The sequence below is a fragment of the Danio aesculapii genome, chromosome 7 (assembly GCF_903798145.1).
Source record: "Danio aesculapii chromosome 7, fDanAes4.1, whole genome shotgun sequence".
NCBI classification, from domain to species: Eukaryota; Metazoa; Chordata; class Actinopteri; order Cypriniformes; family Danionidae; genus Danio; species Danio aesculapii.
This window is the reverse complement of record NC_079441.1, coordinates 16,717,092-16,729,101: the sequence shown is the minus strand read 5'-3', so window position 1 is coordinate 16,729,101 and position 12,010 is coordinate 16,717,092. Positions and strand designations below refer to the sequence as shown.

Genomic DNA, 12,010 nt, shown 5'->3' with positions numbered 1-12,010 from the left:
TATAGCTTCCTATTAAAAATATGAATTTAAAAGATAGATTTGTGAGGGGTGCAATGCTCAGCACTGTAAAAGACTTTGAACAGTCTTGCACCGCAATATTTGTCCAATCTTTTAATCGCTTACACCCCTGCGCCTGCTTTACACTGGTCTGATGCTGGTCCTTTAACTGTTAGGTCAATGCAGTTAAGTCAGTTCTCTTCATTGCCATTTAAATAGTGGAGTTCTCAGATATTGCAGAATCATCGCTCATCACATTTTTTGTGTTTACTTTTGCTGCTTGTTCAAACGGCTTTTTTATCAAATTTGATTTTGGGGGGACAACTATAATGCTTTATGTTCAATCCACTTACATTTGTTAAAACGATTAAGCTAACTTAATAGATTTGTGTTGGAACAACATGAAGGAATTGTGTGGAACCATGCAATTTTTTACAGTGCTGGCTTTGTTTTTTTTTTTTGTCTAGATTTTATACATTTATTCATTATATGTATATTTTACCTCAACACTTTTTATATGTATGTAAAGTGCTTTGAAATGCTTCTTTTAAAGGCATTATTTAAAATAAAGGTGGTTATTATTTTTATTGTATAAACTGAATTTAATGACTCTGGATGCTCTGGTTTCCCCCACAGTCCAAAGACATGCAGTATAAGTGAATTGAATAAACTATATTGGACGTAGTGTATGTGTGTTTGTGTTTGTGTGAATGAGAGTGGGTGTTTCCCAGTAATGGGTTGTAGCTGGAAGGGCATCCGCTGCCTAAAACATATGCTGGAATAGTTGGCGGTTCATTCCGCTGTGGCGACCCCTGATAAATAAGGGAATAAGCTGAAGGAAAATAAATGAATGAATGAATGAACTTTATGAGGTATCTTCTCTTATTTAAGTCTTGATTTTGGGATGCACCACAGATCTTAATTGGTGGGCCGAAGGGATCTGGTAGGATCTGAGACAGTGTCAGTAGCTCATGGAGGTAAACAGAAACTGAACAAAAACAAAAAGTAAACATTTAAACTCATCTCTGAAATGAAAAGGCAGACAGACCGTAAGATTTGAGTAATATCCTCCCTCCCTGCAAACATTTTACAGTAGGGGAGGAGGAAATGTTATTGTCAAAGTCATATTGGTGTACATGTAAATACACTCACCGAGAGGTCACCGAATAAAACACGACAGTTGTTTTTCGCAGTCATGAACAAGTCTGAGGTAATTAGTCACAGTCACACACCTATTTTCTGGCATTTTTCAGGACGAGTGACTAAGGGGGTGTAGACATGGACATTTAGATGATCACGCAATTCCTGAGACAAACATTCTCCAGCGAGTGGGGGAACCTGTTTTCGGGCTGTAAATGCAAAGTAAATGAAGTAACTGTGGCCTGGTGTCGTGTTGCAACTTGCGCAGCAAACAGACAGAGCGTATTTTCACACGGAGGGAGAGTGCGGGGGATGAGGAAAGCATGATGAGGGGCAGATGAGTGGGTTTATGACGATGGCGTGAGGAGTATTCGTCTGCATGGACTGAGTAGTGCTACTGTCTTCATGCAAATCACACCGTCACATATGAAAAACATTAAAGATATAATTCCTGGTGCATGTTGCAGACACAGTTCTCATTGTCTGTTAAAACACAGAGTTGACCTGTTTGTGATTTTTATCAATATCAATAAGCTTATTGGCTTTTAAAAAGATGAGAGATATACAAGTTTCCAGAAAACGGCAATGCTACTAAACTAGAGTCGTCGTCTTTGAAAACTGCACTGAAAATAATGGAATTAGAACGTTTTCAGTCAGAAATGTCTTGTAAATTTCTTTAATAATGGGTAAATATATGGAAAGATATATAGTTTGTGTAGAGTTGTGTTGTTTTTTTTTTTTGTGAAATGCACTACAATAGTCTTTATTTTATCTTTATTTTAGATTTAAAAGTTATTCTGAATAGTGTGTGCAATTAAGGTAAAACATACACTTAAGAAAAGTGGCATGCTGAAACAAAAGTAGAAGGAATCGCTGCTTTGAATATTGTATTGTGAAACTCAACTTTAAAAAAGTTTCATGTTGAAACGGTGGGGGGGGGGGAGGTCATTCTTGACTCCATGGCAATGTCAAAACCGTACAAAATAATTTGTTCATTTTTATTCACTTATTTTTATTTTACCAATGAGACTCAAAGGCAATATGCTTAACTTTTATTTTATTTTGATTTGATTTTAAAAATGGGTGTAGAATGTTTTCATTCAGAATTTTTTTTGTAGATGTCTTATTAATTTTTACCAGTTGTAATATATAGAAAAATACGGAATTTTGATAGAGCTGTGTTTTTTGTGAAATGCAATACAGGAGTCTTTTTATTTTTCAAAATTTTGTCCAAAAATCTACTATTAACAGTGTGTGCAATTGAAAAAAGTGCCATACTGAAACAATAATAATAGTAATCACTGCTTTAAATGGCCTAGGACCTCAATACATTATAGATATGCTCACTGAATACAAACCTAACAGATCACTCAGATCTTTAGGATCAAATAGATTAGAAATCCCAAGAGTTCAGTCAAAGCAGGGTGAATCGGCTTTCAGCTACTACGCCCCTCGTTGCTGGAATCAGCTTCCAGAAATGATCAGATGTGCTCCAACATTAGGCACATTCAAATCAAGACTGAAAACACATCTGTTTAGCTGTGCCTTTACTGAATGAGCACTGTGCTACGTCCGACAGATCGAACTACTATGTTTTTCTCTTCTTTTTAATTCTTTTATAACACATTTTATCAGCTTTTATTTTATTTTATTTTATTCTTACCATTTTTATGTTTGTTTTTATTTCTCTTATAATTGTTTCTTTTATTCCTGTTTATGTAAAGCACTTTGAATTGCCACTGTGTATGAAATGTGCTATATAAATAAACTTGCCAAAAACTTGCCAAATATTGTGTTGTGAAACTCAAAGAAATTGTATGTTAAAATAATTAACATTTAGAAATTGGTAGTAAATCTTGTAATGCACATTTATTGATTGAATTGTTCATTTAAAGCATTTATTGATTGAATTGTTGATTTAAAGCATTTATTCATTGAATTTATTGATTTATTGATTAAATTGTTCATTTAAAGCATTATGAACTATTTTTCACCACTACGACTCAATGGCAATATCCAAAAAGTGCTAAATAATTTGTACATTTTTGTTTATTTTAATTTTTTACCAATGAGACTCAATGGCAATATGCTTAACACAATTTTATTTTATTTTATTTTATTTTATTTTATTTTATTTTATTTTATTTTATTTTATTTTATTTTATTTTATTTTATTTTATTTTATTTTAAAAATTGGAGTAGAAAGTTTTCAGTCAGAAATTTCTTAAAAAGGTTCTTTAATAATTTATGGCAGTTATAAAGCATTATTATATAGAAAGACATGGAATTTGTATAGAGCTGTATTTTTTGTAAAATGCACTACAGGAGTCTTTATTTTGTCTTTATTTTAGATTAAAAATAGATTTTGAACAGTGTGTGCAAAAATAATTACATATTGAATCAAAAGTAGTAGTAATCACTGCTTTAAATATTTTTTTTAAAACAGAAACTCATCAAACATATAAATTAATGTCGAAACAATGCACAATTCAGAAACTGCCAGTAAATTTGATAATACACATTTATTGAATAATTAATTTAAAGCATTAATAAACAATTTTTTTATCACTGTGATTAAATTGCAATATCCAAACAGTACAACATAATAAATTTTTTTACCAATGAGACCAATAGCAATAACATTATTTTATTTTATTTTATTTTATTTTATTTTATTTTATTTTATTTTATTTTATTTTATTTTATTTTATTTTATTTTATTTTATTTTATTTTATTTTATTTTATTTCATTATGACTAAATAACGGGTGACACGGTGGCTCAGTGGTGGGCACAGTTGCCTCAGAGCAAGAAGGTCACTGCTTTGAGTCCCGGCTGGGTCAGTTGGCGTTTTAGTGTGGAGTTTGCATGTTCTCTCCATGTTCTCATGGGTTTCCTCCAGGTACTCCGCTTTCTTCCACAGCGCAAAGAAATGCGATATAGGTGGGAACTTAGTAAATTAAATTGGCTGTTAAAGTGTACATGTGAGTGTGTATGGGTGTTTCCCAGTACAAGGTTGCAGCTGGAAGGGCATCCGCTGTGTAAAACATATGCTGGATAAGTTAGCGGTTCATTCCGCTGTGGCGACCCCTAATGAATAAAGGGACTAAATGACTGAATAACACTATGACGGATGTGAAAAAAATCTAAAGAATTGAAAGTGATACAGATCAAGGATATTTTGAGCTGATGTTTCCTCAATGATTCATTATTTGCAGAATATTAGGGTTTTGCATATAAATATTATTTCTTTGTTTCCCCAGGAAAGACGGGGCTCTACCGGAGGGTGTGACTGTAGACGGAGGCACTCTGTACTTTTCTAGACCTCTCCGCTTCACAGATAAAGGACATTACATCTGCACCACCACCAATCTGGTGGGATCTGGAAAAACTGAGATCGAAGTAAAAATATCAGGTGTGTATCCCACCAAAAACCCTTCAGTGAGGCTGAAGTGCAATGATCAGTGCTGTCATCTAGTGAAAAAATAATGCAACTGCATGTCTCATAACCTAAAATGAATGGCATGGTACATTCATACTTTAAAATCAGCATTTTCTAACCCATAAAACAAAGTTAATGCTCTAAAAGGACAAAAACAACAGCACAACCTCATTAAAGAAACAGAAAATCTGCTCATTTTATAACTCCCCTAAAGTTAAACAGTTGAGTTTTACAATTTTTCAACCCATTCAGCTGATCTCTCGGTCTGGTGGAGGTACTTTTAGCTTAGCTTAGCATAAATCATTGAATCGGATTAGACCACTAGCATTTCGCTCAAAAATTGCCAGAGTTTTAAAAGTTTTCCTATTTAAAGCTTGACTCTTCTGTAGTTACATTCATTCATTCGTTTTCTTTTCGGCTTAGTCCCTTTATTAATCTGGGGTCGCCACAGCGGAATGAACCACCAGCATATCCAGCATATGTTTTACGCAGCAGATTAGATTAGATTCAACTTTATTGTCATTTCACATGCCTAATTACCTATAGTGCATGTGTTTGGACTGTGAAAAACCCACGCCAACACGGGGAGAACATGCAAACTCCGCACAGAAACGCTAACTGACCCAGCCGAGGCTCGAACCAGCAACCTTCTTGCTGTGAGGCGATCGTGCTACCCACTGTGCCACCGTGCAGCCCCCTGTAGTTACATCTTGTACTAAAAATTAGTACAATGATTAGGAACACTGATTAGGAACTATACTCTTATTCTGGCATAATCATCCAGGAAATTTGCTGCCATATTATGGCCGCAGCAGACAGAGTGATATTATGCAGCACAACAGGAATATGCACCTTGTGCAAGCAAGTGGTCAACTTGGAAGTTACCCAGCTAGGGACTATTTTCAGGTGCTGTGTAATATTATTGCACCCGCTGAAGCCATGGTGCGGCATAAAAGTTCCTAGAGTGTATAGTTCCTAGCCCTATCGACCTAAAAAATCTATATTTTTCAATTTACGTCAATCTTAGTACACAGTGTAACTACAGAAGAGTTAAGGTTTAAATGGTAAAATTATTTAAACTCTTTGGTCATTTTTAGTGAGATGCTAATGGTCTAATCCGATTCAATGATTTATGTTAAGCTAAGCTAAGCTAATCTAAAAATGCTCCCGGAGATTGGCTGATAAATTGAAGAATGGTGAAACTCATCCGTTTAACTCTAGGAGAGTAAAGTGGAGTGTTCCTTTAAAAAGAACAACACCAATGCTGAGAAATGATATCTATATTAGTGTTTTAAGGGAATACAGTTGAACAAACAATATGTTTGTCTGCACGTTTGTTTCAGATTCAACTCATCACGTGAACTACATGCTGATGAGCACTATCGCTGCTCTTGCTGCAGGGGTTGTTCTCACTCTTATCTGTGTGATCATTTGCATAAACCGTCACTACAAACGCAAAAATAATCAACTGGCCATAGAGCTGGATGAAAAAAAGTAAGACGTTTTGCTTTCAGTTTATAAACTGGTGTGAATGTGTGCTACACCCTGACCTTTGTTCTCTTTTTATAGGGTGGAAATCAACACTCTATCAAGACAGGCCTCCATTAGGAGAGTGAACTCAAGCAGCACAGACAACAGATACTCGGTAAAACTACTGTAAAATATGCTCTTTATTTATTTTTTTTCTTGTTGACCAAATATTTGCACTCCTATTTGGGCTTTAATTTCTTTGTAGGTCTCTTATGTTAACCCAATGTGTCAAATATGGAAAAACCCAATGTTGGGATACATTTTTCATATTTTTCATATTTTTCATATATGAAAAATGTATATATATATATATATATATATATATATATATATATATATATATATATATATATATATATATATATATATATATATATATTTATTTATTTATTTATTTATTTTTTACGTTTTTCATTCAATTTAAATGACACTTTTTAAGTTAGTGGTTGGGTTTGTTCTTTACTGACCCAACGTTGGGTTAAAACAACCCAGCCTTTTATAGATTGTACAGTAATAAATAAATAAAAAAGCTATAATGTGAAATTTGCATCTAAAATAATTGTTTCTTAATTGTTTTTAAGTCTAGTTATGCTTTATTTGTTGTTCTGGCACAGAAAAACTACTATCAGGATTAACTGCATTGAAAAAAGTCTTGTGTTTGAAAAAGAGACATGGACATTTAGTTAAATACTTGGGTTAAAAATACCCCAACATATAACCCAACTATAGGTTATTATAGCACCTGTCCAACTTCGGGTTATTTTAACCCAAAGCATTGGATTATAAAATTTAACCCAATGTATTGGGTTATTTTGATTAAATGTTATTTTTTTCCTGGTATTACTTTTGCTACTATTACTAGTACTACTATTAATTTCACCATTATGACTGTGTAAATAAATAACAGAGTTTTCAAAGATATTGAAAATGCTTTATCTCCATTACATTTTAAGTTCCAGACACATAAGCGTTTTTATCCGTTTAATATAACTCGGCGATGAAGTGCGCATTTGTATCATCAAAAATTAAGAGTGCTGGTGAACTGGATATTAAAAACATGACACAGAGAGGTAACTTGATAAAACAATAGCAGCATTTTTGTGTTAGAGTTTAAATAAACTTCATAAGGCAAAAAAAATCATGTACGCATAATAATACAGCTGTTCTGTGTCAGTTAAATCAGTTGACTGTTGAAATTAAACATTTTAAACCCAACTGGTTGAATTATTAAATAAATAACCCAATAAAGGTTAAAAATAACTCAACAAAGCACCAAATACTATTGGGTTAAATAACGTTTTTAGATGCTCAAATTATGATTATTATATGCATTTGCATATGCATTCCCATTTAGATGCAAAATGTATACACTGCAATAATACATGAGCTGTATAAGTCATGACAACTTAAGTTTTTTTTTTTTGTTAATTTAGGTCATATGAGCTGTCTTAAGTCAGTTTAATGTAATCTCAGTTAAAATGATTTTCTAAGGTTAATTTAATTCAACTTTAAACTGTAAGGCCGCCACAAATTTTCATAGTGTATTGAAATAAAATGCGATTTACTATTTGAATTGTCTATTTACTGGGATTTGAGCTTTTATAAATTGTCTAAAAAGCTAGTCTTAACCTATAATGTCCCTGTGTTGTTAGATTGCACACGCTTAATAATCAACATTGGCTTTGCTTGTTTTTAGCTGAATTTGCACTTTATTTTTGCATCGACCATTATGGAAATTAGAGGCTGTGTATTTGTTCTTTAGTTTGTGCATGTCAGTAAAATAACTCACAGTACTTTACACTCTATTTTAATGAAATTTAACTTTCATGCTATTTGAACTTGGCCCTACAGTAGTTAAAATATATTTCTTCTTATGGCAGAGCTGATTTATTGATTTTATTTTATTTTATTTTTATCGCTTCAGTCTTCAGTGTCACGTGATCCTTCAAAAAATGTCTTATTATTATTTATGTTAAAAACTTGTGGTATTTTTGCAGATTAAATGAATAGAAAAGCTCAAAAGAGAAACTTTTTTTGAAAGACCTTTTCTTTCTTTTATTATGAACATCTGTACTGTCACTCAATTTAATGCATCCTCACAGAATAAAAGTAAACATTTCTTGAAAAAAAAAAACGTACTGACCCCAAATCGTATGATAAACAATGTTTGTGTGTATGTATGTATTTATTTATTCAGTTTTTTATTCATTTATTAAATCATTCATTCATTTTATCTGAATCTATACTAAGATTTGAAATGCTTTATTTGCTATGCTATTTTGCTTTTAAATAAATTCTGTCTGTTTTAATATCATCTAATGAAAAGAAACATTTTTCACATACTTTTGGCTTAAGCATTTAGGCTTATTATGCTTCAGAGTATGTTTATTTATGTACAAAATGATGACATATATATTAATTTAGCTATTTCTGTCTTCTTTTAAAAGGAGGACAATCATCCTTTAAGAGTCGAAGGGACGATACGCACAAGTCTCTCATCACTGGTTTGTGCTTTCTTTTCATGTGCCATTTTTGAAATGCTTTAAAGAGAGCGTTCATCCAGATATATAAATTCTGCTGACATTTACTCATCTTCCACTTATTCCAACCCTGTTTGAGTTTCTTTCCTCTGTCATACACAAAACAAGATAGTTTGAAGAATATTAAAAGCAGCACCCTTTGACTTCATTAGTATTTTTTGCTCGAACTATGGATGTGATAAGCTATGTTTCTAATTAAATTTATGCACAAACCTGGAATATCACATAAAAGATGTGCAAATAAAGCAGCGTTTCCATCCAGTGAGTCAAAGCGAACAAAATCATCACTTCCTGATTAACTGGTGCCAAATATCAACAGTAAAAATGGAATTTGCTGTAGTAGGAGAAGCTGCCTGAATCTTTTCTTTATTTAATAAATGACTTGCGCCTCAGAAGACAATGCCGACTCGCAATGAACAAGTGGTGGCGTTTAAAGGCCTGAGACTCTTTGCACAGATGCTCTTGACTATTCTGGAGGTAATTAATAATATTTGACTTTGCTTTTAGGCAATATGTAGAAACAAACACCTATTTGACAAGAAGTGTGTTGTGAACACTTACTATGTCTATCAGCGTAGACTGATTGACGTTATCATGCTTCACAATGGTATAATCCATTTTAGGGGTGATGAAATGTATATTTGTATTATCTATTATTTTAATTAATAACATTAGTATTTAAGATACAGATCAGAGCAAACTATTTCTTACTATTAAATCTCTCCCCCCCCCCCCATAACATGCTGTTTTGATGTCTTTTAAGGGCGATCTATTTTTAATTAAGGTCTATTTTTAATTTTAAATTAAATCCCCCCAAACCCCCCTATAATTCACACCCTAACTGAACAAATTCCACTATGCACATTAAATAAATAACATGACTTTTTTTAATGCGCATAGTGCAGTTTTTTGGTTTTCATCATAGTTTATGCACATTATTTCTTATCAAATAAAAAGTTTATCTGATACATTTTTTTTTTATTTATGCGCATCTTGGGGTTTCCATCAACCATTCTAACTATGTTTCCATCCACCTATGTCGGACATGCACATGTTGGACATGCACATAAAAATAGATGGATGGAAACATACATTGTAAAAAATGCAGGGTTCCACATAATTCATTCATGTTGTCCCAATACAAATAGATTAAGTTAACACTTTTACCAAATTTCTATGGATTGAACATAAAAAAATAAAGTTGTCCCAATGAAATCTCAAGAATTGTGTTGTTTCAGCTCATTTTAAATAATTTGTATGAGCAAAAAACTAATATTTTTTGAGTGTAGCTAAGGGTGGCATGGTGGCTCAGTGGTTAGCACTGTTGCTTCACAGTAAAAAGGTCACTGATTCGATTCCTGGCAGGGCTAGTTGGCATTTCTGTGTGGAGTTTGCACGTTCTCCACATGTTTGCGTGGGTTTCCTTCGGGTGCTCCGGTTTTTCCCACAGTCCAAAGACATGCACTACAGGTGAATGGGTTGAACTAAATTGGCCGTAGTGTATATGTGTGTGAATGCGAGAGTGTATGAGTGTTTCCCATTTTACAGGTTTTAAAACGTATACCGGGATAGTTGACAGTTCATTTCGCTCTGGAGACCCCTGATAAATAAGAGACTAAGCCGAAGGAAATGAATGAATGAAACATAGCTATTGGTTGCTAATTTGACAACATTCTTCAGAATATCTTGTTTTGTGTTGAACAGAAGAAAGAAATTCATTAAAACCTTCAACCACGTAAATGGTGAGAGAATGTAGAGTTTTGGGCGAACTGTCTCTATAATGTATATTTACTGTCATAGTCTGCAGTTTTGACATGATAAATATGTGAACAGTGTAATTATTGTTTTAATTGTGGTAATAATGAAATGACTTGTTTAATTGTAATCCCTGACTGTTTACTTTGATAGGATCGTCCTCGTTCTAGGGATAGTCGTTCCACACTGGGAGGAGTGGATTCGCTCGGTCGGCCTGCAATTTATAACACGTCCAGAAGAGGGAGAGACAAAACCATGGACAGAACTGACAGAGAATCTGCTCGACTGATGATGGAGTCTTTTGAGCAGGACAGTAACATGTCACAGGTATGTATAAGATATAATTCTTTATATTTGTGGATAATGCATGATGCTTTCCTTTTTATGAAGAACTAGTTTTTTTGTTCTATTTCAAGAAATGGGTCAATAAATGAAGATATTTCAAAGTATCTTAATGTGCGTCCACTTCAGAAGGTCTAAGTAATTTTATAATGAATAATTACATTTATTTTCTGCTCATTTAATGGGAGGTCTGCTTTTTTGTTTTTGAGACCTTTACATGGTAATTGTTGATGTTTTTTAAATCTTGGTTAGCTAGTTTAGCAGAATGCTAGTTTATGGGAACATTTGATGTGGAAATGTGTTTGTGCCATACACTAAACGTGATATATTACTATTTTAAGCATATTTTACTTTCTTAAAAATGCTAAAGCAACATAACACATACTTTCACATTACTTTCCCCAAAAAGTAACACATTCACAGGGTTCCTGCCCTTCTTGAAAGTACTTGAATTTCAGACATATGGATTCAAGGTCTGGAAAGTACTTAACAACATACATTCATCCTTGAAAATGCTTTAATTAAATTTGAAATAAAATTTGTTTATAATTTTCGTTCAACAATTGTACTCAATTGTCAAAAACAGAACCAAAAAATGGAGAAATTTTAAATCAATAATCTTAGACTTCAAAGAGCCCCTATTATGTATTAAAAAGGTCATATTTTGGTTTTGGGTGTCTCCATCAACAGGCTGATGCATGCTCTTGCTCTTGCATGTAAGGTAAAAAAACACTTTCATTGTCTTATAATATGCATTTATTTTTACCTAATTATCCCAACGACTCCTATATGATTCGTTATTCGATATTTTATAACAGCAAATTCAGTAGATTAACTCGCCAACATGCCGATACTCAGGCGTCCTGTAAATCAAGTTCAAATAATGTTACAGGAGATCAATGTGGAGATCGGCAAACATTAGTTTTGTCTTTATAATTATTATTTCAGACCCATAAAGAGAATTACTGCTAGATAACGATCACCTGTATTTTCCCTGTCATGGCTAGGCGTGTATCAGCAAACTAATAAAACCTGATAAAGCCCTCACTTTACCGAATAAACAGTGTTCCACCAGATCCTGTAGGTCAGAAACGATAGTTTACTCCTGAACAACTCATTTTATCATGATAAAATAACACAGAAATGGAATAATAATGCTTCAGTCTCCTCCCGAAGCTCCGACGCTCTGCTTTAGGAAACTGTCATTTCACAACTGTCAATCACGATGACACGCCCAGCATTCAGTTACTGGCTAAAAACATACT

The 12,010-nt window shown here is 33.3% G+C and overlaps 1 protein-coding gene across 2 annotated transcripts in view; it reads left to right on the top strand.

Annotated features, from left to right (window-relative positions):
- Window positions 1-12,010, top strand: part of nectin4a (nectin cell adhesion molecule 4a) — a 46,970-nt gene that overhangs the window by 31,294 nt on the left and 3,666 nt on the right. For both annotated transcript variants that reach the window (XM_056461142.1, XM_056461141.1), the window contains exons 6-10: window positions 4,400-4,551; window positions 5,922-6,072; window positions 6,148-6,223; window positions 8,556-8,612; window positions 10,557-10,730. In XM_056461142.1, the coding sequence (XP_056317117.1) occupies window positions 4,400-4,551; window positions 5,922-6,072; window positions 6,148-6,223; window positions 8,556-8,612; window positions 10,557-10,730 (610 nt within the window). The remainder of the gene's footprint in view (window positions 1-4,399; window positions 4,552-5,921; window positions 6,073-6,147; window positions 6,224-8,555; window positions 8,613-10,556; window positions 10,731-12,010) is intronic.